General features: G+C 42.6%; 2 protein-coding genes and 2 long non-coding RNA genes across 4 annotated transcripts in view; 3 read left to right on the top strand and 1 right to left on the bottom strand.

Annotated features, from left to right (window-relative positions):
• LOC125300241 (desmoglein-2-like) overlaps nt 1-2,232 on the top strand; it is a 28,662-nt gene extending 26,430 nt beyond the window's left edge. Inside the window, exon 16 of the mRNA XM_048251977.1 lies at nt 2,220-2,232. Coding sequence (XP_048107934.1) covers nt 2,220-2,232 — 13 coding nt within the window. The remainder of the gene's footprint in view (nt 1-2,219) is intronic.
• An 883-nt stretch (nt 2,233-3,115) lies between these two features.
• LOC125300242 lies at nt 3,116-27,707 on the top strand. The gene is made up of 15 exons (XM_048251978.1): nt 3,116-3,248; nt 12,728-12,853; nt 13,187-13,342; nt 13,429-13,567; nt 13,695-13,864; nt 14,384-14,518; nt 16,728-16,916; nt 17,328-17,463; nt 17,698-18,007; nt 18,148-18,290; nt 18,519-18,734; nt 18,947-19,192; nt 21,889-22,010; nt 22,286-22,606; nt 23,325-27,707. Exons 1-15 carry the CDS (start codon nt 3,186-3,188, stop codon nt 27,186-27,188), a joined length of 6,336 nt encoding a protein of 2,111 aa, XP_048107935.1. The 5' UTR covers nt 3,116-3,185; the 3' UTR covers nt 27,189-27,707.
• LOC125300877 lies at nt 6,250-8,044 on the top strand. The gene is made up of 3 exons (XR_007194624.1): nt 6,250-6,448; nt 7,055-7,169; nt 7,809-8,044. It is a non-coding gene; the product is annotated as an uncharacterized LOC125300877 (long non-coding RNA).
• On the bottom strand, nt 8,127-9,397 carry LOC125300878. The gene is made up of 2 exons (XR_007194625.1): nt 9,240-9,397; nt 8,127-8,421 (listed from the first exon to the last, which is right to left on the bottom strand). It is a non-coding gene; the product is annotated as an uncharacterized LOC125300878 (long non-coding RNA).
• Nucleotides 27,708-27,759: the final 52 nt, after the last annotated feature.

Here is a 27,759-nt window from a genome sequence, read left to right on the forward strand (position 1 = left end):
ATGGCTGATGACTGGTAATGGTTTGGAGGGAAGAAAGATATATAGAGTGAGTTAGTATTATTATAAGTCATGATGGTTATGGTTAAGTATATGACTATATAGTGTACTAAAGAGAGAAAAGGCAAGAGAGGAAGAGTTGAGAGAGAGAGGCGGAGAAGAGGGAGTTGAACGGCAAGACAGAGAGAAGAGGTAGGAAGGAGAGTTGAGAGAGAGATAGGGAGGGGGAGAGAAGAGGGTTGTACGGCGTGACACATGAAAAGTCCATGACAGCTCTATGCTATAGCAGCATAGCTAAGGCATGGTGGGGGGTAGTCAGCACCAGTGCAGGTATGGTAAGTGACCACCATTGGACGCATGACTGGGGTGCCAGTCACACGACGACACAGCAGAGTGGTCCATTCCAAAAAACCCTGAGGTGGTTGAAGTTCCACACTGCACCATACCTAACTATGGGAAGCACTAAAGAGGTATGCGCGGTAGCAGAAAGCTCTGCCTCCTACAGAATGGGTGGAATGAATAGGCATGTATGGGCGAGAATGTGTGAGTGAACTTTTGAATGCATGAGTGTCAGGTAGTGGATGAGTGGGGGTTGGAATGGCTGAACGTGTCTGAGAATGTGTCTTATGGGAGAGGTTTTTGAGTCTCAAAGACCCTTCTCAATCTCAGATGTAGATAATTAAGTAATATGGCACAAGTAAGAGTGGTGTTGGTAAAGGATATCGCCACAGCTGTGATTTACAGCCATTTACATCTACAGTACATGTATTAATTTAGCAGACACCTTTATCCATAGGTCTCTATAAAAACTGCAGGGGGATCTTCAATAAAAAGCTAGCTTTGAATAGATGTTTTTTTTTCCCAAGGAGAGCAGACAACGCCCAATAAACCCCACCATTCTAAAGTTGGCAGTTCTTTAGTGTTTGTTGGGGCAGTGTGCAAGCACCAGCAAAGGAATCTGTATCTGTTTTCAGTCGCTCAAGGGTATTTTTTCTGTTTGTCAGAAAAGTGCTCATCCCTGAAAGAATATCACAAAACATAACAGACATTGTGAGTGTTAAACAAACAACAACAGCAATGTTTTACTCTGAGAGTTGCCCAACCAGAAATGACCACAGATACAGAGAGTTCATCAGCAGCAGAATTCCTGACATTCCTGGAGATCTCTGGGAAACTCACACCATGTGACCTGACTGAGATATGGCTTGGTAAGGAGTGCCCCCTACTGGGACATCGGTGATAGCATATATATATATATATATATATACACACACAGGTGATAGTGTCAATGCATCCAACACTACAAAGACGAAGGCAAGTTTTAAAAGCAAATATATTGCTGTGATCACAAACGTGACGTGTGTGTTCCCTTCAGACACACCTGTGTTCTCTTACAGACACACACATTTTTGATCAAACACCCATGAAACCCATTTGTTTTAAGCAGTGTTGCTGGGCAGCCACATAACCAGCTCCATGAAACGTTCTGATTGGATGATCATGAAAAGTTGCCTACTGATGGTTGAAGTTCTTTAGAAAAAATATATTGATCAATGGAACTTGCCAGAACCACAATATTTAGGATACTTGCCCAGCAACATTGCTCAAAAAATTTGCCTTGTGTATCATCAGCATAAGTGTGTCTGTTTGGACACAAAGTACATTCATGCCCTTTCACTATTCCTCCCATTCACAATACACACAATATTCAAAGCTTTTTTAAGTCAAGTTCCTGCACAAATAGTCTAGCTGTACACCCCTGTGTTATCTACAAATGCCACCGCATCAAATATGAATGGCAAACATTCATGTTGTTGTTTGCATAGTAACACAGAGAAAGGATAAGATAACACAGAAGGGAAGACTAAAGGAAAGGAAGTGGTAGTGGTGGAGAACTAGAGCAAACACAGCCATGTGAGAGACCATAGGCTGACTATTAAAGGTTGGGTAGGCGGAGGCTGATTTATGGCCCATGGTATTTGGCTGGCTTTGCTGTGCCTCTGGAAAGGCTAGAAGAAAGGAGCAAAGGAGAGGAGAAAGGACAAGAGGTGGAAGGGGGTCTGGAGCAATTGCGATGGGAGCAGAAGAGAAGCTGGAGGGGAGGAGTGCACAACGTGCTGAGCCGGTCAAAGTCTAGTAGTATCAACACGTTCTGTGCCAGTCAGTCTCTCAGAGAGCACACACTGTTCTTGTGTCTTTTGTCTTCTCTCTGCTGCTGCCAGGTTCAGTGCCTAAGGCATGTGATTCAAACAAAACACACAAACACTTAGTCCCCCCCCACCAACACACACACACGTATGTAACACATAAGACAACAAAAACTCACATACATACCCATATATGTTCTCTCTTTAACTGTCACACACACACCCCTAATCCCCCCACCAACATACACACACACACGTATAACATAAGACAACAAAAACTGACATGCATACCCATACAAGTCTCACTCTCTCACACATACACAAGTTATCTCACTCTCTCACACATACACAAATGAATATGAAGTAGGCCTACTTTTCAAAAATATTAGACACGTTTGAACCGTTGCTGTAAAATGAGCATGCTTTCAGAATGACATGAATATTTTTACTTATCAATCAACCACAAACAAAACACACCCAAAAGAATGTTTTGAAATTCATGGACAAACATGGGTACACTAATGCAAAAGGAAAAAATACATATACAGAATAACTGTGTTAAAACAAATTTCTACTCTGACGCCCTGCACACGCTCCTGTTGCTATATATATATATATAAACACAGACTCAAAAACCAGTCAGACAACTCAGTTATGATTATCAGTCAGCATCTGATGACAGTGGAGGTTTCAAAAGTCAACAACAGAGATAGAGAGATAGATGGAAAAGAGAAGGAGGGAAAGTGAAAGGAGAGAGAGGAGAGGAGGGAGGGAGAGAGAAAGGTAAAGAGAACGGAGGAGTGGGACGGGGCAGTGGGTGTGTGAGAGCGGCTGAAGAGGGTGTGTCACTGGGTGTCTGCAGAGAACACCCAACCCACACACATACAAATGTTTTTCACACTAGGGTGTGTTCATATGCAGCCCCTCCTGAAACCCCCAACATACAGACACACAGAAGAGCAAAGAAACAACCAGAAAGCAGGGAAAGAGGGAGAGAGAGAGAGTTAGACACCTTTTCCCAGAGCTCTGCCTTAGGCTGCCATGGCTCCATGTGGGCTTGCTGGGATTTGCAGTCTCCTGCTGTTGAGCCTGAGCCTGACTGTGGTGAGTCCCTTCCTTCCATAACAGTGAATCGGTGTTTTGTGGCAGAGAGAATGCGTGCAAGCTATGTGTTTTGTGCATATTTGTGAGTTGGTGAATTATGGCCTCCTGTCTGAACTACACTGGCTTTTGCAGAGCAGACTTAGTAGACATCCTGGATTCACTTTCTTTACTTTGGGAAAGTTTCTGTGTCATCATGTGCATTCTAAGCAGCATGCTTTTCTGCACGTGGTCCACCATCTACAAACAGACATCTAGTCTGAATTTCTGGCTCTGGTTACATGTGGTTAACCCCAGGGACACAAATGCACTTGCTGTTAGCCACTCATCCGTATGAACATTAACAGATGGTAGAATCAAAAAGGCTTATGGTTTGGATGCCCTTTTTATTATTTACAAAAACTGTAGGATAACAATGTGAGACGATATTGGCACAACCTCCCAAGCAGTTCTTGCTTTAGCAACAGTTTTGTACATTCATCCAAACATATGATTTATGTTTGTTAAATATATGCTGCCTCCACACCATACTAATATATATATATATATATATATATGATTAATATCTATGGCTAGAATAATAGCATATATGTTTAATATCTATTACAGGCCTGTGAAATATAGTAGCCATGTGTATAATGTCACTGAGGTGTGTGTGTGTGTGTGTGTGTGTATAAGAGGTTGTAAGTGACAGAGTGTGTGAGGGTTAGGCGAGAGTGGGCAATCTTCCTCAACTCTAACCCTGGTCTGCCAGGGAGATCAATGATAGCAGGAATGGCCTGCAGGCAGAAGTCATATTCCAACATACAGTCATAGCTGGCCCAGACTCAGTCACCAGTGGGGGGGGGGGACTCCTCAGAGAGCAGGGGTCTATTGCTCTAAGCAAATGTAAAGCTTTTAAAGCTTTAAAAACCGTTTTACACAAATAGCACACATCTATGAATGGGGGTCGGTTTGACGCAAGATCTTTTCTAGTCTCTATGAATATTTTTTCCCATCACCATCAGCTTAATCAGTAAGAGATGAGTTAAAGAGTGGTCTTCAATTATTTAATTAAAATGTGGGCAACCCAGTCACATGCGTTTCATTTCCTCAATGTCTGATAAAAAAAAAAAGAATTTTATTCTTTTTGTTGTTTCATTTGCTTGATATTGTTTTTTTCCCCGATGGATGTCCCTTTGGCATGTTGTTGAAGACTGTTGCGTATATAGGTAGACAACAGCTACAGCTAGCAGGCAGGTACAGTGCTACACTCTGGGGGCTTGAACATGGGGGCTCATGAACATGCCCCCAGATTGTAGCTCTGTAGCTGCCTGGCTGCAGCAACCCAAGCTAGGTAGAACTGATTGTTTTCATTTTTTTAACAGTACTCTGTAACTTCGAGAAACAGAGATTTATGTGAAAAATTGCCGGAATACTCCTTTAAGTTGGTCGATGCCTGAGAAAACCACCCGCACATATGGACAAATTGTTCCCTCTGCCTGTCTGCACCCATTTGCTGGAAGATTCATGACATGCCAACACAAAGGCTCTTTTGTTGGCAAGCATGATGAACTAGTGGTACAGTCAACTCAATCTAAATTGATCAGTGCATGACTTCTGACGGAGAAAAGATTAATCACTAACCACCAACTCGCACACACACTTTACAGTAATTGGCTTGTTGTTTTGAAAATAACTGGCAAGTAGTATATTTGCTTCACTGAAAATGAGGACTACCCTCAATGAACCTCCAAGAATAAAAGTTGAATAAATGAATGAAAAAAAGTAGTGTGATGAGGCTGTTATCCCATAACTGAATGATGGAGCAGTAAGGCTGTCATCATGACTCCAGTCCTCTGTGACATTTTGAGTAGTGAGCATGTAGTCAAGGCAGGTGTAGCATGTGGCAAAGTCATACTTTTAATGAAACTATTTATACATTTGTAGTCCATTTAAACTTTTTGTAATCACGAAGATGACGAGACATTGGCCTACTTGTATACAAATACATTTTCCTGACATCCATAAGCAGAAAACACAACGGTGGTTCCCGCTTTGGTTATTAGTCAACAAAAACTCATTTAGAGAGACATACATAAGTAGTAGTTTGCAATAACTATCTGTAAGTGGGATAACGATAATGTTAGCTTTACTGTACATGCCAGAAAGGGGTAATGTTAATGTTATGTGTTAAGATATAACTGCAAATAAACCTGGCATGGGTTTATCATAAACTTTATTGTTAATTAGGCCATGACCCATCATTGAATTATGCCTATATTTTGCTGGTGCTAGCTAAACTCAAACTGACTTTCACAGTGACAGCCATACAATTTTTTATGCCAGAGAGGCAGCTAAGTCAGTCATGACAAACGGAGGATGCTAACGTTAAATTTATTACACTTTCATGTTTTATTTTGTCATTTTCTTACATCAATATGATCGTCACTTACATCATTAAAGGGATATTCCACCATTTGCATGATCCATAATTTTCTACTGTCTTAGATTTTAGTTTCACATTGCAAGTACTGTAACGCTTAACATGACCAATAGGGCTACAAATTGTGGTTAACTAGTGTCGATAGCATATTGCGAGTAGTTGTCAACCATAGGAACTTTAATCGTAGCCTATATAGCCAAATTGAAATAAATGCGAATTTATGATGATAAGCCTGTCAGTTCGACTGGCGACCCAAGCGGCAACATTCTAATCTGAAGTTCTGAACAATGAAGCCTACCCGGAAGTTCGAAAAACTGCAATACATCGCAAATCCGCTAGGGACTGGTCCCAAAAGCGAGCAAATGTCCATAGACTCCCATGTTAAAATGTCCGTTTTCACAGCCGTAAATACATGTTTTAAAGCCTGGTCCCATGGACTTTTATTGTACTTTTCGGTAGTTTCCCAGTGCCTGACAACTGTGAGGGGGGTGAATTTTTTTCTAACTCATTAGTTTAGATCACATTTAGATATAAAATATATGAATAATTAAAGGCGTGGTCGGCTTGATTGACGGCTGACGTCGAGGTATACAGCAGCAGACGTTGCCAGCTGAGTGGAAACCCTGAAACTTTGACGTCTCAACCATGATTATACACAAAGTTACCACATCCTTTCTGAACATCTTTATTCAAAAAGCTGACATAAAATGGTTTGCTAAGCTATTAATTGAAGCCTACTAACCGACACTTTCAGAAGACTTCGTTCCAGTTTTTTCAGGTAAGTGACATTCATTCCACTACTATTTCACGTAGCACTAGATGTTAGCATTATTTAGCATCGAGTGGGCACTAACGTTAGGCTACGTTAGCGTCATATCGCCTCAAATAAGTTAATGTCGAAAATGATGACCGAATGGCAGAAGCACACACATACATTTAGTTAACTTGAATAAAGTTAACGTTAGTGAAAACCATTGTGCTCCCGTTATGAGTTAGCTTAACGTTGGTCATACTAGCCAGGTGTGAGTCAATGAACAGACAGCTCTAAAGTTAACGTTAGTTCACAAACATACTGGGGCAACAAAGCATGTTCTCGTCAAAAACCTTTTGTAAATACGGCTCTGTGGGAATGCTTAGTCCATTGACAATTTATACAGTCTTTGGGTTGTCACGTTTAAGATAAAAAAAACTTCAGCCGAAGCATTAAAAGGCTTGTTGTCGGCTAGCTGAGGCAAAATTGTGAACCGCTATGAACCATTGACCGTATACTTTGAACATGGAGCTGTGATAACAAGCGATAGTTATAACTGACGTTTGAAACTCTTATTGATGCCATTTATTTGTTAAACACAAATTTGAACGAACACTTCTTGTCTATGCAAAGTTTCCCTGTAGGTAATCCAGACAGGCTGGGTGCTGGAGAGGGCTCTGGACTCCTAACTTCAATTCTCGTCTGTGCAGTCGACACTCAGAAGCATCACTTCAGCACTGATTCCATGGTACTTTGACATTTTTCATACATTTAATTGGAGCAACCTACTGGTTGTATATTCCAGACATCGTTACCATATACTGAACAAACATGAATGCATTTCAGACATTTAGAGTGGCCTTTTATTTTGAGCAGTCCAGGGCACATCTGTGCAATAACTATCAAAATAATTTATCATTAGCATCTTTTGATAAGTCACACACAGAAAGTAGTTGCATTATGCCTTCAAATCAGCAGGTTTTGGTTGGACACAGATTGCATAATTAAACAATATGGCACCAGTGGCTGGCTATTGTTTGACTGGACCTTGGCCTAACTATTAATAACTACCTTAATAGGGTGTAGATATGAGCTTATACTGTTTCACTGAAAACACAAGAAATATTTATTCTACATTACTTTAAATACACCACATTTGTTTTTGCTTATTGCCCGCATAAACAGGGCATGTGCAATAGTTGAATACGCGTGTCCTGTCCCCATTCAGCTAAGTGTTCTGTGAGTTTGTTGTTCATTATAAATATTGGGAGTGAGTCTGCAAATCTTACTTCGTTGTTGTCATATATTTTTAGCTTAATTTGTGAGCACTTGTTCATAGTTTACAGTAAGTTCAAGGATGTGACATACCAATATTTCTGTTTTTCAGATCTGGAACATTTTGAAATCCTACCAGATGGGGCAGAAGTCATTGAGCAGTGGCATCTTCTGATTTCAAGGACTTTGTTCACCTTTATTTACAGCATTTGCATCTGTGTCTTTAAAGTGATCTAATATGTATTGACTATGTACTAGCTTAGTACATATTAGTTTTTGTTATTTTAGTTTCACAAATTCAGTGGTTACCTGTAATGCTCAAGATATACAAGTAAAAAATCACCTTTACTTCTGCATCTGGGTCTTCAATTCAACCTACTGACTGAAGCTGGACGGATTTGTATAAATGTTTTTTGAAAGCACAGGCAAATTGGTTTGGCATGAGTTTTAATGTAATTCACAGTTCAGAAAAGTTCCATAAACATTTCCAAGTGCAAGTTCAGTACCATCAACAGTAAGTTTGCTTTCTGATATTTAAAGAACAGAAATGGGTTTGGCATAAGTAAAGGGTAGGTGTAACAGTCCATCAATAGACATAAAGTGAAATGTACTGTATAGTCTCAATGGGTTCAATATCACCACACCCCAGCCAAACCACTTCACCTGGACCTCTAGTCCCAGGTTAGAGCCCATGGACCTCCTTGCCGCCTCCTCCCCATGGCGAACTGCCAAAATAGAAAGGTAAACTTTTCATTAGTACCTATATATCTTACAAGATAATACAATAATGCAAACCAACACTACTTGTTGTAATCAACAAAAGTACAGTTATTGTACAATGCTGTAGTACTATTGTGCGATTTGAAATGGGTCTTCAGTGACAAACTACACTAATATTGGCATTGTTATGCCAAACACCGGACACTGTAACTGGATTTAACGTTTTGATAATAGCCTGACAAGGGGAAATAAGGCAAGCTAACCGAACATGAACGCTGGATCGTGAAATGGCCACCGATGAGAAATTTCGATGTCATCTTAGACCAAGCTACCACTGACAACTTTAGAGCAATATAGCGATTTCAAAACGTGATATTAAGAGTTAATCAAAATGAATTCATGATGTACAAGTTAACTAATACCCTACTACGATTTGTTATCAATTCACACCACACGTTGACAGAATACAGCGAGCTGGCTGATGTTATCGTAAATTAATTAACGTTACAATGATGGCTGCCACTGAGGATATGAGATGCTAACGTTAATCACAAAACAATAAAGGCAAAGATACATTTTTGTCAGTATGAGTTGCTGAACCTGTAACGCTAAACTACTCTACGTTATTTTACCGTAACTTCAGCAAGGGAGGGATAGCTAACGTTAGTTTATTTTACCTAGAAGCTAGAATCTGCAAACTCAACTCTTCATTCTCAACTTTTCAACCGTTCACCCGAATACCTTTCAGCATACAAAATTAAAAAGTGTCTGAACATGGAATTAAGAAACATACATGAACTTCACGTTAGCAGATCAAACTTACCAGCAAATTATGTTACAGCAAAGTCTGTGCCAGTCCATCTTGTAGGCCTAACGTTACAGATAGTAAAGGTGTTTAAGTCGTGATTCACTCGGATCTTTCACCCGTGTCTTTAAATTAACCCATGAGTCGCGAGTCTCTAGTATCATTAACTCGGATCAGTTGAGTCCTACTACAATTCAATCTAAAACGATAAACAGCGCCACACACAAACCTCTTGCAACATTAGCTAGCCTCCTAGCCCTAGCCATCGTAGCTGCCAAAAATGTAACAATTTCGTAGGTAACCACAACTCCACAAATTAACTCAAGCGACTGAGTGAGCAGGCAGTCCGAGATAACTGGTTTATATGGCTCTGGGTTTCGCGATTTGATTTCAGCATACGCTCATTTTTAAAAGATGCATTTAATCCGAAGTCATGTCAGCTCTCTATGCAGGGAGTAGGGCTGTCACTTTTATTCGAACATGACGTGAAATATCCGTAGTCGAACTATAAATAAACTATTCGGTTTTTAGTGCTGTGTAGCGCATTTCCCGGTGTTGACAGGCGAGTTTCGAGATTTGAGTTTTTCATTGTTCAGGTGTAGGCCTAGGCTAGGTGATAATGATTGCACCTGGGAGAGGTAGGCTACATTCCCTTTATTATTATAATCACTATTGATAACGCATTATATATGTAACAGGCGAGAATGCATCTCGATCAGCAAGTGTTACTGGGTTTCGCCTGAGCGTTGTAGACAGATACCTTTATATGGCTCTGGGTTTCGCGATTTGATTTCAGCATACGCTCATTTTTAAAAGATGCATTTAATCCGAAGTACTCTCTATGCAGGGAGTAAGGCTGTCACTGTCTATGATTAGTTTTATTTTATTGTTTACCATCTCATTCAGTGCTATATGATCCAGGGCTCATGACCAAATCAAGCCAATATAATAGCCAGTAGCCACAATGAGCCCATGCAGCCACCCTGTTTCGACAATCAAAGGTAACGCACAGAACGGCCAGCAGACAGATAATTACATCCCCAACTCATCTAAAATGTGGTGTCTTGAAATACTTTGGGTTCTACACCATAGATGGTAAAGTGACCGTTAAATATAATGTTAAAGAATGTATCTGTGGATTGTGGCTTTACATCGGTCGAAGTTGACTCCATGTCGTGGTGTCTCACGTAACTCAAAGCCAGGCAAGCTGAGGACAGGCGCTCTGTTCCATCGTCGTTATGGTAACCAAACAAGTCTTCTTCTGTCTAGGTTTGTTTCTACGTTTAAGTGTTGTTCTTCTATGTGGTCCACCTACTGGAGGGGAGTGTTTACAGCAGTTCCGTTTCACACATGCGCAGTCTACGCGTCAAAGTGATGCGCGGTCTCAACTTTCGGTCGACTCAAAGACGCGACGCATGCTGTAAAAATGACGCAATTCTCGTCACGCGCTCACCAGTGCCGCGTGCGCGTGACGCAGACGCGGGACCATACTTTAGGCTTTAGAGCTGGCCCAGCACGCTATTCTATTCAGCGCATGAGCGCAGCCCAGGGCAACGCAGCCCATCAAGTTGCTACATACTGTACATCGGTAACACTTCAAATCCCAAAATGCGTTGCATCGTTAATGTCGCCTTTTCTGTTCATAAACAAAACACGTATCCATGCAACCAGACAAACTATCAACGAAAATGGCGAAGCGAAAGATTGATAATCGGAGCTTTCAAGATAGGTGGGAAAACGATTATACGTTCATATTATTCAAGGACAAACCCGTTTGCTTGGTATGTGGATTCACCGTAGCTGTCACTAAAGAGTACAACATAAAACGGCACTACGAAACTAAACATGAAGACAAATACAAAGATCTGGATGCGAAGCTTAAGCTACAGAAGGTGGGAGAATTGAAAGCAAGTCTGCTTTCAAGGCAGACTACCCAAGCCAAGTTACAAGTGATGATGCTGCAAAAGCGAGTTTTACTGTTGCACAGGATATCGCGCAAACAGCACGGCCATTCTCAGAGGGAGAGTTTGTTAACTGTTAATAGTTACAATTACAATTTTGATAATTGTTAAATGTTATTTACAATTTTTATAGTTCACCTGCAAAAAATAGGCCAATATATTTTTTTCTATTCAGATATTCAATATATTTTTTCTATTAGGCTATATTCAGAAATGCCTGCATTCTATTTTTTTCTTGTGTGTATATAGTTTTAATTCAATAAAAACATCGGTTATTCAATAAATGTTGCGCTTGGCCCGCGACATACTCCCAGTTCTTAATTTTGGCCCCATGTGAATTTGAGTTTGACACCCCTGCCCTAGACCATTTCAATCTGTTCCTGGAGGGTATCTGATTGAAACGTTCAAAACCAATGCAGATAGCCTACTTTGAAATAATGGACTTTAGCATAATATTCTGCAAAAAGTTGACTCTCTTGAAACTCTATTTTACATTTTTGTTTGTCCCCAAGTTACTATTAGCTCAATGTTGTTTTCTGTGCCATGCACCAGAAATGCCTTAAAAACACACCTGTCTGTTTATGCAGTTGAATCATAATCACAGAGCTCATGGATCAGTGACTTCTCCAACGAAAACGGTGACAAGGCGGAAGTAAATAGGAACTGAATGTTTCGAGTTGGCAGAGGCTGGTGGGACTGCAACTTCAGCAGGTCCAGTCAACAGCACTGTGATGTTAGATGTGTGAAGCCCATGCAGTATGTGTGAACACACTGTGGTTATTGTATTGTCCAGATACACTGACTGAGCACCGCATTCAGACAGGCAGACGAGGGTATTTATATATAGGCTACTGATGATGAGTCTGCCTTACGAAAACATGATCTTCTCTCCAGCACAAGTGCCAGTAATATTTCTGACAGCCGGTGAATCATTCTCTCTCAGTAAAGAAAGATTTCATCTTGAACTGTGACACAGGTACATACCAGCATAATATCACATGTCTGTAGGTACAGTATATACAACACGTGCATTTGACCAACCACAGTAGAATCCAACATTACATAACTTTATTTTGAATTCATCCAATCTGATTTACACTATAATCTGGCTAACAGTACAGATTTTCTTTCTTTCACATGTGCAACATGGGTATAAAAACCTCATGATTGAGGCACTGTTGGGAAAGAAAAGGGACACACACACACAATCTCCACAAACACGTGAACACAGAAATACTAAATCAGCATTCCAGCCTGAACACACACACACACACCTGGAACAGGTGTGGCCATGCTGAATCGAATGAAAACAAACGTGTACCTGCACTTTGCAGACAAGATTATCCTTGTTTTAACAAATCACTCAAGTACTATATACATATGGATTATATGCTCCATTAAAATGCATTATTGCAAAAAGCTCCCAAAGTATATACTTTTAAAATAACTTATTCAAGACCCATCTTGGACCAAAATAGTCTAAGAATTACTGCCTACTGGTGACAGACATTATAAATGACAAGCACATCTGTTTCACCCCTGAAGTTTTTCCGAGTAGAAGCAATAGCTGGGAAGAATGCCACACTCCGGCGGCAGAAGAGAGAATGGATCATCCCTCCAACCAAACTGATGGAGAATGTTGACCACACCCACAAAGAGCATATTGCGAAAGTAAGGACTCTTGAGCTATGAGAATTTGTATGGGGGCTTTCCTTTGTGAAGCAACCTGTCTGTGTTGTGACTTTGGTGCCTGTTACAATATATTTCAATTGCATACAATATTGAAAATGATACATTTTTTCCCTGTGAATGTAGAAATTAATTAGTCTACTACCTAGTCATTAGTCAACCATATATGAATGTCTGTATACACATGGGTGTTGGTTACCAACATTGTTTGTGATCAGTTGAGACAACAGGGCCAAAACAACAATATCTCTATTGAAAACATCAGAACCACTAAACATCAGAACATCAGAACCATTAAAACTAAATTTTCACCAGATTCGCTCAGACTTGGACTCGAAAAACCGTGTTAAGTACAGCTTGTCTGGAAGAGGGGCAGACCAACCACCAGTAAACCTCTTCATTGTAAACCAAGACACCGGCTATGTTACAGTCACAGGAATTCTGGACAGAGAAGAATATAAGCAGTTTGATGTAAGTGGTTTATGGTTTTAAGGTAACTTTTTTATACCAGTTACTAGAAGAAAGGAGAAAGTAACATGTTTTTTTCCCTCCCACAGCTGACAGCATATGCAAGGTTGCCTGATGGGTCCTTGGCAGAAAATAAGATTGATTTAAAGATCACGGTCCTAGATCAAAATGACAATCCACCTGTATTTCAGCCCCTATCAGCATCAGTAAGAGAATGCAGCCAAGTCGGTAAGAAGGATTCATTGCTCTTAAATCTTAAAATACATGTACAGTTTATCAAAATGCTTGATTTCTCACCCATCCCGGTGTGTCATTGATGGTGCACTTACCACATGACTCATACTGAACGCTCCAGGCACCTATGTTGCGACAATGATGGCCATGGACGCTGACGAGGAAGGAACCCTCAACTCACAGATTGCCTACAGCATCCTGAGTCAAGAACCTGCAGGGTCGGAGCATGTGTTCACTATTGATAAAATGACCGGAGCAATCACTGTGATGAAACCCATCCTGGACCGAGAGGTAAGAACGAGCTAAACACACTAAGGACACAATTAAGTATAAGTAAGTATATATACTCTTTTGATCCCGTGAGGGAAATTTGGTCTCTGCATTTATCCCAATCTGTGAATTAGTGAAACACACACAGCACGTGTACATACAGTGAGGTGAAGCACACACTAATCCCAGCGCAGTGAGCTGCTTGCATCAATAGCGGCGCTCGGGGAGCAGTGAGGGATTAGGTGCCTTACTCAAGGGCACTTCAGCCGTGCCTACTGGTCGGGGTTCGAACCAGCAACCCTCCGGTTACAGGTCCGAAGTGCTAACCAGTAGGCCACGGCTGCCCCCGTTTGGCAGCAGCCATCAGGGGATGTTCTGCAGGAATGGGGTCAGTAAATCTGTTTACGACCGTGCAGTTCTGCGGGAAAAATTCCAGTTCCCCAAGAGATATCTCATAAAGACCACCCATCAAATCAGTGACTGACAATATGAATGACAATATGACAGTATGAATATGAACTGACAATATGGCCTTTCCAGGTCATTGATTTGTACACAGTCGTTATCCAGGGAGTGGATGGTTTTGGAGCTCCAGGTGGAAACACAGGAACTGGGACGGTACGCATAGAGGTCCGAGACATCAACGACAATGTCCCTACGCTGGAGAAGGACTTGGTGAGAGGACAGATGCATGTGGAAAAGGAAAGAATAATGACGACATACAGTATAGATTAGATTCTTGTAGATTCAACTTTATTTTTTTCTTTTTTATTTATTTATTTATTTATTTTTATTGGTATCCAGAGCATTACAGAAAATATTCAGCATTAAAGTAGATTCAACTTTATTGTCATTGTGCAGAGTACAAGTACAAAGCCAACGAAATGCAGTTTGCATCTAACCAGAAGTGCAAAAAAGCAGAAAAGTGCAATGTGATATACAAAGTATAGAAAAGTGGTGCATAGGCAGGTAAAGAAATGTAGTGCGGTATAGACAGTAGTATGCAGTTGGTTTACAGAAGATGGTTTAGAGTAATATAAATTAGATATAAATATGTGCAGTGTATTTAGCAGTTACTTTATAAGAGCAGAATACATATGGCTGTGATATGAACAATGTATGAACAACATGTACAGATATGTGCAATGTAGTAGCAGTAACAATATAATAGTAGTAAGAATAATATAGATATATGCAGTCTATTAACAGAATATAATATATAATATAATATAATATAATATAATATAATATAAAACAGAATAAATATGGATATTCAGTATGAACCATATAGACAGATATGTACAGCTATGTGCAGTTTAACAGTACCATTGTAGTGCAGATATAGTAAGATTATAAGAGTATTAAGAATAAGTGTATGTGCAGGATGGATAAGAGTAATTACAGTGTGTACATCTGTAAATAAATAACACTATGTGGGTGAGATGAGGGTAATGCAAACTGTCCGGGGGGCAGGTACGTTGCTGGGGATGTCCGCCTCCTTGTTGTCCCTGTCAAGGTTGCCAAGTTGTGGACACCTCAACAGGCACAGGCAAGGAGGCATCGGGGGGTGGTGGGGTGGTGTTGAGGGTCCAAGAGAGGTCCTCAGAGATGTGGACACCCAGGAACTTCAAGCTGGTGACACGCTCCACCTCCCGTTGATGAGAATGGAGGTGTGTGTGCCTTTAGACTTCCTGAAGTCCAAAATGAGCTCTTTGGTCTTTTTGGAGTTGAGAGCCAGGTTGTTGTCAGTGCACCATGATGTAAGGTGCTGGACCTCCTCCCTGTAGGCCGTTTCATCGTTGTTGCTGATGAGACCAATCACCATAGTGTCGTCTGCAAACTTGACAATGGTGTTAGAGCCATGTACAGGTGTACAGTCATAGGTGAAGAGGGAGTAAAGGAGAGGGCTGAGCACACATCCCTGTGGTACGCTGGTGTTCAGGGTGATGGTTGAGGAGGTGTGGTTATCTAACCTAACAGATTGAGGTCTGATGGTTAGCAAGTCCAGAATCCAGTTACAGAGGGAGGTATTGATGCCCAGTTCACTGAGTTTGGTGATCAGTTTGGAGGAGATGATGGTGTTGAATGCTGAACTAAAGTCAATGAACAGCATTCTCATATAGGTGTTGTTATTGTGGGAAAAGGCTTGGAAGAGCGAGTCGATGTGGAGTTAGCTTTAGCCTCGCTCAAACTCCTCCACAAGGTATAAGAGATCTGTTTGATAGACACAACACATTTTGTTCCCAAGTGCACAAAAAGATTGTAGTATAAGTATATATACTCTTTTGATCCCGTGAGGGAAATTTGGTCTTTGCATTTATCCCAATTTGTGAATTAGTGAAACACACTCAGCACACAGGTGAAGCACACACTAATTCCGGCGGAGTGAGCTGCCTGCAACAACGGCGGCGCTCGGGGAGCAGTGAGGGGTTAGGTGCCTTGCTCAAGGGCACTTCAGCCCTGCCTACTGGTCGGGGTTCGAACCGGCAACCCTCCGGTTACAAGTCCGAAGCACTAACCAGTAGGCCATGGCTGCCCAATAATTGAGGCTAAAACGTGGTAAAAGAGTGATTCAGTTATCTCGTGAGGTTAAGATACTAGGAGAAAACTCACATGCTTTAATGTTTTTAAGAAAAAGCATTCCTCAACAAGTCTGTTCATATTTCCTCCCAAGTTACATATTATGGCAACGATCAAAGTGCACACTCAAATGAAAGTATACCTCTGTATTAATGATTGTCATGGGGAATGCTCAGGGGCCCTGTCAGTTAAATGTGACGCTGAGGATCTGAGAGACAGCGGATTCACTCTGAGTAATGCACTGCATACATAACCCTGCTGCTTTATCACCTGATATGTGTCCTTTCTCCGTATTCATCCTCAGTACTCTGGAAATGTGGATGAAGGAACAGAAGACGTGGTGGTGGTGATGAGAATCAAAGCTCTCGATGTGGATTTAGAGAACAGCGATAACTGGCTGGCAGTGTTTCACCTTGTGTCCGGGAACGAGGAAGGCCTGTTCACCATCGAAACTGACCCACTGACTAACGAGGGCATCCTGAAGCTGGTTAAGGTATGCAATTTCAGACTTGCATGCTCTGAAATGTCATTGGGGAAGCATTTCACAACAGGATGAAATGCAAGCTTCAAAACAAGCGGTTTCCTTTTGTTTTTGATGAGCATCCTCTCCATCTAATATTGTCACATTTTTCCCACAAGAATCTAAGCTGAATCAGGTAGCACTAGGCTGGCATTCAGCTGTTCAAATGGTGAACTTTTAACAAATGTAATGGAAAAAAATGTTAAACAAGTCATTAAAGACATTCTGTATTTGATTACTTGTATTTTTTTACGTACCACATTACTTGTTAACTCGAGTGAGCTGCAAAGTTGAAGCTACTGTTAGTGTCTTATGTATCTTCTCCTTTCCCCTTTCCCCTATGTGTCATGAACAACTCCAAATAATCCCCAATGCCTCAAACAGCCAGTGGATTATGAGAAAATCAAGAAAATCGACCTGGATATGCTGGTTGAGAATGTTGCTCCTTTTGTCAATGGAACTGCTGTAGCTTTGGGCTTGGAGATAGATTTAGCTGGACCAGGAATAAGCCCTTCAGGAGGTGGAGGAGGAGGTGGTGGTGGGGGTGGAGGAGGAGGTGGAGGAGGAGGTGGTGGTGGGGGTGGAGGAGGAGGTGGTGGAGGAGGAGGTGGTGGCGGTGGAGGAGGAGGTGGTGGCGGTGGAGGAGGAGGTGGTGGTGGTGGAGGGGGTGGAGGAGGAGGAGGTGGTGGAGGAGGAGGTGGTGGTGGTGGAGGAGGAGGGGGTCCTGGTGTAGTCCCTATTGGACCCGGGGGAGCTGGAGGGACTGGTATAGTCCCTATTGGACCTGATGGCCCAGCTAAGCCTGGCACAAAACCAGGCATCAGCCCTGGGGTAAAACCAGGAACCAAACCAGGCACCAAACCCAGTCCAGGGCCAGGTAAAAAACCTGGGAAAAGTTACCCAATAAAGATTGCAGTGAACAACAAGCCAGATGGCCCAGGCTTCCACCCAGAAGTGAAGGAGATATCAGTGCCAGAGGACCCAGAGGTGGTGAAAGTCCCCATGGTGATCGCCACCTACCCTGCCACAGATGGAGATACTGGAGAGGTGGCCGAAAATGTAAGGTCTGTACAACAAACAACACAAACAATAACTTTGCTTTTCACTATATCAGGAAAGATTTTCTATATAAACACTGTATAACATCTAAAATTATGCAGATAAAAATAATCGTTGAATAACAATTATTATTTTTTGTAATCAGATATGCTAAAGGTCATGATCCTGATAATTGGTTCACCATTGACGAGACAACAGCGGCGATTAAACTAAACAAGGTGCCAGATCGAGAGTCTCCATTCGTGGTCAACGGGACTTACAAAGCCTTGATCCTTTGCATGACAGATGGCAAGTTAAGCATAAGTTATATCAAGTCAAATGATTTCTGAATGGATAAGAGGTATATAATGTATGGGGATATTCCTTACCTTACCCTACTCATACTTCATGAGTCATATTGGTGGCCTACATGCAGAAACTGTCGTTGGCATGAACAATGTGGAATGGCAGACAACACTTAATGTTTAGAATCATAAACATAATGTCTGAAAACATTGTGGCTGTTTTTGTTTTTAGATATGCCAAGTAAAACTGTCACTGGAACTATAGTCCTAACTGTGGAGGATTCAAATGACCACTGCCCCATGCTGACAAGCACTTACCAGAGTGCCTGCACCGATGCCAAAGTTGTGAATATTTCTGCTTTCGATGCAGACGACAATGCAAACCCTCTGTCCTTTAGGCTCATTGAAAAGGAAACCAAAGGAGCATGGGAAATGAAGTCGGTCGATGGTAAGAGTAACATTTCTCAGGGCTCACAAGATTTCTTTTGGGAACAATATCTTCCATATATCTTATCTAAAATCTAAATACCATGTAGTCTTTTTTATTTTTGCCTAGACCAAAAAACCTCTAGCTAAAATGTAAGCATACTTTCAATAAGGCTAGCCAAAACATGGCTCATCATTCTATTGTAAAAGAGCTCCGTTTCTTCTCCTTGGCAGACACCACAGCTGCTTTCTGGGCCAAGGAGCCCTTGTGGCCAGGGATGTACCGTATAACAGTGGAGGTGTCTGATGCCCAGGGTTCAACTTGCCCAGACAGACAGACCATGGAGGTGGTAGTGTGCACATGTGACGAGGGAGGAGGATGTGGCTTCAAGGCAGCAGCAAACAAGCAAACCAGCTCCTCAGTCAACGTGGGGATGACCACTATTGGTCTAATGATTCTTGGACTGGCGCTCATATTGTGTAAATAGACACATACACACACACACACATCTTACACGCTAGTACGCACACAAACACAAATATCCTTGCACACAGGACGTAGCACATAACTCGCATGTGGCATTTGATGTAGGACCACCGGTAAACACCTTTTTTTTTTATTCCACAAGCCCCCAAGCAAAACTGAACACATACAATTATCCTGTGGCAATTGTTTGTCCTAGTTTTCCACTCCGGGCCTGCACTAGCACTAGGGCTTTCAGACATATGTGTAAGGCCGGAGGTTCTGCAGATGTTAAACGGTTGGGCCTTATATCTGAACAACATAAACGGTCATATGGAAGTCCGAACTTAGCCAGCTGTTCTACTTCTCCCCTCCTAGTATTTCCTCCGGACATTATGTAAATGAGCTATGTCTGAACGAAGCAAAGAACATGCGGTTAAGATTCACACCACATGAGGGCGTGTCAATGTCCATGTTGCGGGAGCACTTAAATGCCAGGGTCATGATGGAGTGGCATAGTACTGTCTATGAGGGCAGACAGCGTCGTGAACACATGAAGGGAACGGCAAGAGACACATTGATGTAGGCCTACAACCGCATCGCAAGGAATTCAAAAGACTAAATCATCATAAGCAGAAGGCGCTAAAAAGGCAGTACAACGACGTCGTTGACGACAATAACAGGAGTATTTTATAAATTGTTAGCCAACACGGTCGGTTTTCTGTTCATTGATAGCCTTCTCATCTCACTGCTGTGCCAGATATTTGTTGAGAATGAATAATGCCTAGCTAGAGAAAATGAAAACGAAGAAAACCCAACTTAAATGCAATAAACACATACAGGGCTATATCTTGCACTTTAACGCAATTGACTTCGTGCAAATCGCTTTGTGGGCGGATCTTGGGCGCTGTTTCTATTTTACCGGCGGAAAATTGACTGTTGCGCCCGACGCAAATCTAAAATGGGGTGGTCTGTAGCAGCTACATTATTCATGGGTGTGGTTTGGGCGTAACGTGCAATAAACCAATCAGAGCGTCATCTCACATTCCCTTTAACAACAGGCACGCTTGTTCCATAGCGGATTGCTATTATGATGGCGGATTAGCCAGGCGCAACCAGGAACGGTTCACAGTGCTATAGTCAGTTGTGAACAGTTTGCTATTGATTTTTCCTCTTGACAAAATGTAATACAGAAATGTCACTTTCCGATGTTTTGGGATCACTCTCACTCAATCGCGAGCTTATGAATGCATGGTGATATTTTTGCAATGTAATCTAACATTACCTCACTATAGACAATGCAGATCTGTCAGATAAGCTCTCCTCTCCCGTGCTGCTGCTGGGGCATTTGGGTTAAATGGAATCGCATGCAATTAGGTCTCATTAAGTCCTCTAATATTTCCTAATTTATGTCATCAACACATCCGTGATTCGTGGAAATGTGTTCGCAACACAGGCCTAAGCAAGCAAGCTCCTGCAGGTGTAAGCTACGGCTGTACCTTACCAACAGGCAACGAGAAACACTTCCCAAGTTGACCTAACTTTCCAACTCTGCACAGTATCCCATTAACTGCATGACAGTGGGCTATTTACAATATTTATTTTATGTAAAGTGGAGTTTGTAAACACGTTATCATCAACTTAATGCACGCACAACTTTTGTTTGAGCAGGAGAGAGAATAACAATGAATGGACGCAGCAACTACAGAAATTGTAGCGAAGGCTACTTGCTGCTTTCTTTTACTGTCTATGGTTGCTGGTTAACAGCACATAATAAGCTTATTTAAGCGAATTTACAAACTCAAGACTTCAAGGCGAATTATTTCAGATGGGCTACAACAAGGTAGGCAAATTTGTGGTGCTTGTCAAAACCTTAGCGCAGCTGGAATAATGCTTATAGGCTGATGTTAAAGCGCACATGATGTTTAAAGCCATACACAACGGTAAATTGGAACAAAACTAAAGGTAAGTTTAGCCTTTATAGGGCTGTATAAAGTTGTCAGCTTCAAGTATGCGCACTTACGTGACTACTTCTACGCACAATAGATTTTTCTTCTTCAGACTAAATAATGCATAGATTTTGTAGGCCTAAACAAAAACCGCAGCTGTGACAGCGGCCGCATATATTCTGCGTCATATCACGCCTCTTGCGAACTCTGTAAGCCCCCACCCCTCACTCGAAAACCACACAGAAATTCTGTAATGTGCATGTATGTCGTTCGTTCACACATAGGTCAGTATAAGGTCAGTAGGTTAGCATCTTATCTGAATCACCAGAAGGATAGGACCTCTGTTTGACAAACCTCCGCATATACTCCGGAGGTTATGTCTGAAAGCCCTAACAATGAATATGTGTTGCACAATGCTTGCCCACAGTCACAGTTCTATCTACCGTTTTGTTTCCGCTGTTTCTCATTAGGTAAAATTAAATCCAAAATGTTCCCACACACCAGACTTATGCGCATCCTCCAACTCCGGGCTACCTTCATTATCTCTTCCCACTCCACACGTGACCCGCAGCACTCCACACCTCCGCTTTCAGGCAAAAGGGGAAAAAATGTCTGAGGTCACATATGGGCATGAGGCTACATTGCACATGCACACGATGCACACATGCCCCGAACCGAGACAAGCGAACCGAACATATAAGATTTTTTTAAAGAACCACCCCTAAGTTAACAGAATTTTCTTTTCTGTGTGTGCTTCTGTGTAGTGGTCCCTCTTCTGCTACTGTTCTGCCAGTGTGGAGCAGCGGCTGCACATTTCACTGAAATCCCCTTCAATGCTAAAGAGTACCTCATTCCATATCACATTGAATCAAATGGAGAGGACAAGGTAACATAATGGAGTGCACTAGATTCATACAGAACATCAATTCTCTTGTCTTTGTTAGATGTAACATTCTAAAACAAGTGGTTATGTATTCAAATCAACTAATTGTTTTGACATTACAACAGTACGTAGGACCCATATAATCCTTTGATTAGACACTAACAAAGTTCTTCATTCTAGTTGAGGATTCTAAATTTTTGAAATCTGTAATTTTCTCCTTTAGTCTTGAGTTATGTTCTATTGACATTAACTATTGGTTAATGTCTTTTTACGTGTAGGAGGTCCCTCTCTTCAGCAGCCCAGTCACCCTTGCCAATGCAGGCCAACCTGTAAGTGCTGTGAATGTCGCTAATGTTGCCACCAAGTCCTCAACGGGTCTGCTCGGTAAAAGCTCAGGAAGCTTCTATGGAGAAGCCGGAGGGACATTTCATCAGGAGATGATGGGCGGTATGCAGGAGACAGACTACCATGGATTCCATCAGAATTCGTTTGGCTCAGGGAGGAGGCAGGAACTTTATACTTCTCATACCCACATGGAGAGAGACATCTTTGAAGGGATTACACTACCTGATGATTTACTTCATGGATATTATTCTCAGGTGAGAAAGAATTCACAGCCTTAGTATGAATTCACAGTCTTAGTATATGTAGGATCGGATCAATGAGACTGTGAAGATGCTACTGGAAGTTAAACCTTAGGGCCTGTGTCCACTAATCTCGTTTTTGTGGTGACAGCGACCTCAACCTAATTTTCAGAGCGCTTCGGTCAAGTGTTTATTGTTGCTATGTTACCAAAACTGTCTGCCTAGCTAACTAGCTAACTGAAATGGCAGCAATCGTTCAGGACTCAGCTCACTAAATATGACTTTGACAGACAAAAGAAGTTCATTTGGCATTACAATAGAATAGGTCATCCCTCTAGGCTTTGTAATTTGCGTTTGGTTTGCAGCAGTGGTTTAATATTTAGTCACATAGGACTTGGCTGATTGAGTTTTCCTCTGCCACTACAAACATTGTTGACAGTGTAGGTCCCGCCCCTTCCTAGATTTCAATTGGCTAGCATGAGAGAAGTGACATTGACGAGCCCAGCGTTGTTCTAAAAGTTGAACAGATTTATACTTTCAGCGCTCTGCAGAAAAAAAACGGTCAGCGCCGAGGGCTTTTTTCCGCCGAGGGCGCTGAGCGCTGTGAATGCTGAACTTCATAGGAATTGTATAGAAAATAGCCGCCGTCGGCACAAAAAATATGATTGGTGGACACAGGCCCTTAACCGTGAATATGTCGGCAAATAAAATATATTTTGTATTGCTTCCACAGAAGGCGATGCATGAAACTCAAAACAAATTAAATGACTGTCTGCTGGTGTACAACTACGAGGGGCAGGGATCTCCTGCTGGCTCCGTGGGATGCTGTAGCCTCCTTGGGTCTGATGATGACCTCGCCTTCCTTGACAATCTGGGGCCAAAGTTCACCACCCTTGCCCAGATCTGCAAACCCCCAAAACCTATTGCTGTAAGCAAGGTTGCATCTCTGCAAACCGATGTCAAGAGAGAAAGCTCCATCTCTACCACCACGACAAAGGTTGCCCAGAGTCCTCCCCCACTGCCTCCTATCCAACCAACAGTCACTGATACCACCAGGACCATCAGCAGCTCTGCTACACTTCCCAGAATGCACCTGAGTCAAACTGTGCCTACCCAGACTGTGTTAGTGCAGCAGCAGCCCCTGTACTACTTAGTGGAGCCACAGGTTCAGCACAGAGTAGTACTGGCTAAGAGACCTCCCGTGGGACTAGGTCAGGGTGTACTTCTGGTCAACAGTGGGCCTGTGATACAGGGAGTTATTCCTTCCCAAACAACCACCCCAACTAGCCCCACACTACTGCTTCAGGGTGGTCAGACCCTTGTTCAACACAGCACTCTCCCAAGGGTGACTACTGCTGGGTCACATCGTGTGGTGCTGGTGCAAAGGCAGCCAGGGGACGTGGCAGTGGCGCAGGGCCAAACATTCACCCATGCTCCCCAGCAGATATATACCCCCGCACAAGAGAGGGTGGTCCTACTGGACAGGCAGGTAGGAAAGAAGCCAGATGCCCCCGAAAGCATCAGGACACTGTGGCCAACAGGTCAGTTCAAAAGTCCAGCAATACCAACCTATGAAAGTGGTCAGCTGAGCAGCGAGAGAGTTAACATGGTGCAGAGCAACATCACCCATGTTTCAAGGCCACAATCCCAGCAATCACTTTTCAGCACAAGGTTCACTGAGGGCGTCAGCAGCCCTGGTCTGGCCCCTGCAGGATTACCCATGAGCCCTTTCCCAAGCATGGGAGTAGAGGAGACCTTTTCTGTTTCTACCATTCCCCAAGTTCCTCCTATAGCAACTGGAACTGTGAAGGAGTTATTTGAGGGACCCAGTGTGCCTGCTGTGGATGATCTGGTCACATACACAACCCAACAAGAGGAGGTCTCAGAGGAGATACAAGGGATTGATTTGGCAGAGGAGCATGTGGCAGTGGTGGTTGAATCTGACAAAGCTGAATTTCAACTGGAGATAGACAGCACTGAGAAAGTCACAGTTATGTCTGAAGATGTGTCTAATGAACTTGGTGGTCCAGAGGTGGAAGCCATTGTGGACCATAAGGAAAGCCTACCTGTCTCCTCGCAGGCCTTAGATGTGACCGCATCACCAGAAATGTCAGAGACTGAGAAGGACATTACCCACCACATAGTCCCTGAAGTGACAGCGGGGAATTTAATAGAAACTATACTTGAAGAAACAGATGCGGGGTGGACAGTGGATGAGTATGCATCTGACACAGTTCTTCTCTCTAAAATATCACCAGGGGACACTGACATCATTGATCTGGTAGCAGACCAGATCAGTGCTTCACACTTACTGCAAAGTGAGTCAAAGGAGGTATCTGCAACCCAGGGCACACATGCTGAGGAGATTGAAGATGAGGTATCCAGCATGACACTGGAAGACAATATTGAAGCAGAAGAATCAGGCCCTGGGGATGGAAAAGCAAGCTATGTCGATGGACACTCAGAATTTACTCCTTCAACAAACATTACCATTTCACATCAAGAGACAACTGCTGTTTCAGAGACTGAAATAGAGCTGGATACAGCCAAGAGCCCTGGCCCAGTGGCATCACTGGATATGTTTCAGGGCACTGAACCAGCAGAGATAGAGGCTTTGGAGATTACTCACCTACAAATGCAGCAGGTTACAAGAAGCCAAGTGCTGGTGAAGACCGCACTGGAGGAAGCCAAAGATGTGGCCACAGAGAGTGATGGTGTAATTTTGACTCAAGTAGTATCATCTGAGATGGAGGGGGTCACTGCAGAAAAATCTCTGGAGTCCAATGCTGCCTCTCTGGAGGAAGAGAGGGAAGTGGAAGAGATAATTGAATACATTGGACTAATGCCAGAGAGTGAAACATCAAGACATGATGAGGAGGAGCATCAAGACCTACTGATTGAGGAAGGCTCTAAAGTGGAAGACGTAGAAGCAGAGAAGTCAATGCAAGAAGAGAAGGATCTCTCTAGTCATGAACAGCTGTTGAGAGAAGAGGAACTTGGTTCCACACTGGATGTAGAGATATCTAATATACCTTTGAGTGAAGGTGAGCAAGACTTAAAGGGGGAATCTTTGGATGCATCTGAAGACCGAACAGAAAAGAATGAAGATACACAGGAGCCCATTGATGAAGAATCTCTGGAGCCCAATGTTGTGGAGATGCAGATAGTAGATCCAGCCTCTGTGGAAGAAGAACGTGAGGTGGAAGAGGTAAAGAAATACACCGGACAAATGCCAGAGGCTGAAACATCTAGTCAAGATGTGGAGGAGCATCAAGACCTACAGATTGAGGAAGACTCTAATGTGGATTTCCCAGAAGCAGAGAAGCCAATGCAAGAGAAGGATCCCTCTAGTCATGAACAGCTGTTGAGGGAAGAGGTGGTTGGTTCCACACTGGATGTAGAGATGCCCAATGTAACTTTAAGGGTAGCTGAGCAGGACTTACAGGGTGGGTCTTTGGATGCATCTGAAGACCAATCAGAAAGAAATGAAGAAGAACAAGAGCCCATAGATGATGGGGACATGTCTGACTCAGGGAGTATGTCGGTACAGTGCTCCACAGCCTATTCAGAACAAACAGATGATTTGAGTGAGTCAGAGTGCGTAGAGGAAGATGGATATGATGAAGCAGTATTAGATGCAAATGTCACACCAGTTAAGTCAGAGGGGGTGCAACCATGTGACGATGAGGACATGATGCTGGTGTCCGTGGATGCACAGCCTGCTGCTCCTATTGAATCTGAGATGTCCATGCCAACTGTGAAAATACAGGCAGAATCAGTGGTTGAAGAATCACCTGAGCATCCTGTGCCAGATGTAGCAGGAGTAGAGGAGGCTGGAGCTTCCTTAGTGGCTGAAGGAGAATTAGTAGAGGCTACATTTGGACTTGACAAAGTCACAGAAGCAGGGATTGATTTAGAGGTGGCAACAGCAGAACAGTCAGACCATCAGACAGGCACAGAGGGAGAAGAGGTTCAGACTGAGTCTGAAGGTGTGGCGGCAGAGACATATGAGTCTGAGGTGAGCACAGAATCAGATAATGGTGATGCCGATGTAGAAAGAGAACAAGCAGAGAGAATAGTGACCACAGCAGTATCTGATGAAGCAGAGGAGCCAGTTGGCTTGGAAATAGCAGCGGAAAAGCCTGAGACAGAAGCTGCACTAGAGACAGAGCAGGCCAACCCAGAGTCAGTAAGTGTAGAAGCAGAGCAACAGCGAGCTGAACCACAACCAAGGAGAATAGAGATGGAGATTGAGGAATCAGAGAAGACTCTGGAGATTCTACAGACACTGGAAGTGACAGAAGACCTAGATTTACAAACAGAAACAGGGGAAGTTAGCAGTGCCTATCTGTCTGCTGAGGTAGGTGAGGTTTTGCACAGTGTAGCATCTTCAGAAGAGATGGAAGCTGATTCCCCCATAGCTGAGAAACCAGAGGAGGAAGAGGGGCAGGGGACACTACCCCAGGGGCAGGAACTGGGGGCTACAGCTGAAGTCAGTTCCAGCAGTGTGGGTAAAAAGCAGAAAAAAGCCAGCAAGAAGGCATTAAAGGGACCCAAAAGCCCAAAGAGTCCTATGGGGAAATGCAAACAACAGTAAGCAATACAGCAGAGAGCCTAGCTTTGATCCATTTGATGGCTCGTATGCCAGGATAGTTAGATGGTTTTTATGTTTTCTGCTAGCCATTTTGATCACCTGAGCCTCAACATTACATCGATTCAATGGTAAATACTGCCTACTCGTCTAGTTTTGGGTACATTTTTAAAAATGGGTTTTTTGCTAATGCTAATGTTAGGTTGAGTCATTTTCTATATCTAACCCCTAGAATTTCAGAGGTTTAAATGTTTCTGAATGCTTGTATAAGCTTTGAGAATTCTTCAGATATAATGTGGTGTATGGACACTCTTTCCATGACAATGTGATATTTAAAGTTAGGCAAGCACTCACTTGTAATTGGGGTTCTGTAAAATGGGTTTTAGACATGAGCTTCAGATTTTTTATCAGTTGAACGCCTATTTTTTATGAGCGTTCTGCTTTTTGTCTGGGAAATACATTTCCTTTTGTTTGCTTGAATCTGAATAAAAAATATATTGCACTCAATAAAAAAACATAAAACCAGTGGTCACTGCATTTTATATTTACGTGTTAATGGGGTAAAATAATAAAACCT

The sequence above is a fragment of the Alosa alosa genome, chromosome 9, assembly GCF_017589495.1.
Source record: "Alosa alosa isolate M-15738 ecotype Scorff River chromosome 9, AALO_Geno_1.1, whole genome shotgun sequence".
Taxonomy (NCBI): domain Eukaryota; kingdom Metazoa; phylum Chordata; class Actinopteri; order Clupeiformes; family Clupeidae; genus Alosa; species Alosa alosa.

Excerpts from the sequence above, each read along its gene's own strand:
- LOC125300242 (XM_048251978.1), top strand. The coding sequence starts at position 3,186 with ATGGCTCCATGTGGGCTTGCTGGGATTTGCAGTCTCCTGCTGTTGAGC. Across the intron at positions 18,291-18,518 it reads GATCCTTTGCATGACAGATG|ATATGCCAAGTAAAACTGTC; the intron begins GCAAGTTAAGCA and ends TTTTGTTTTTAG. Across the intron at positions 18,735-18,946 it reads GGAAATGAAGTCGGTCGATG|ACACCACAGCTGCTTTCTGG; the intron begins GTAAGAGTAACA and ends TCTCCTTGGCAG.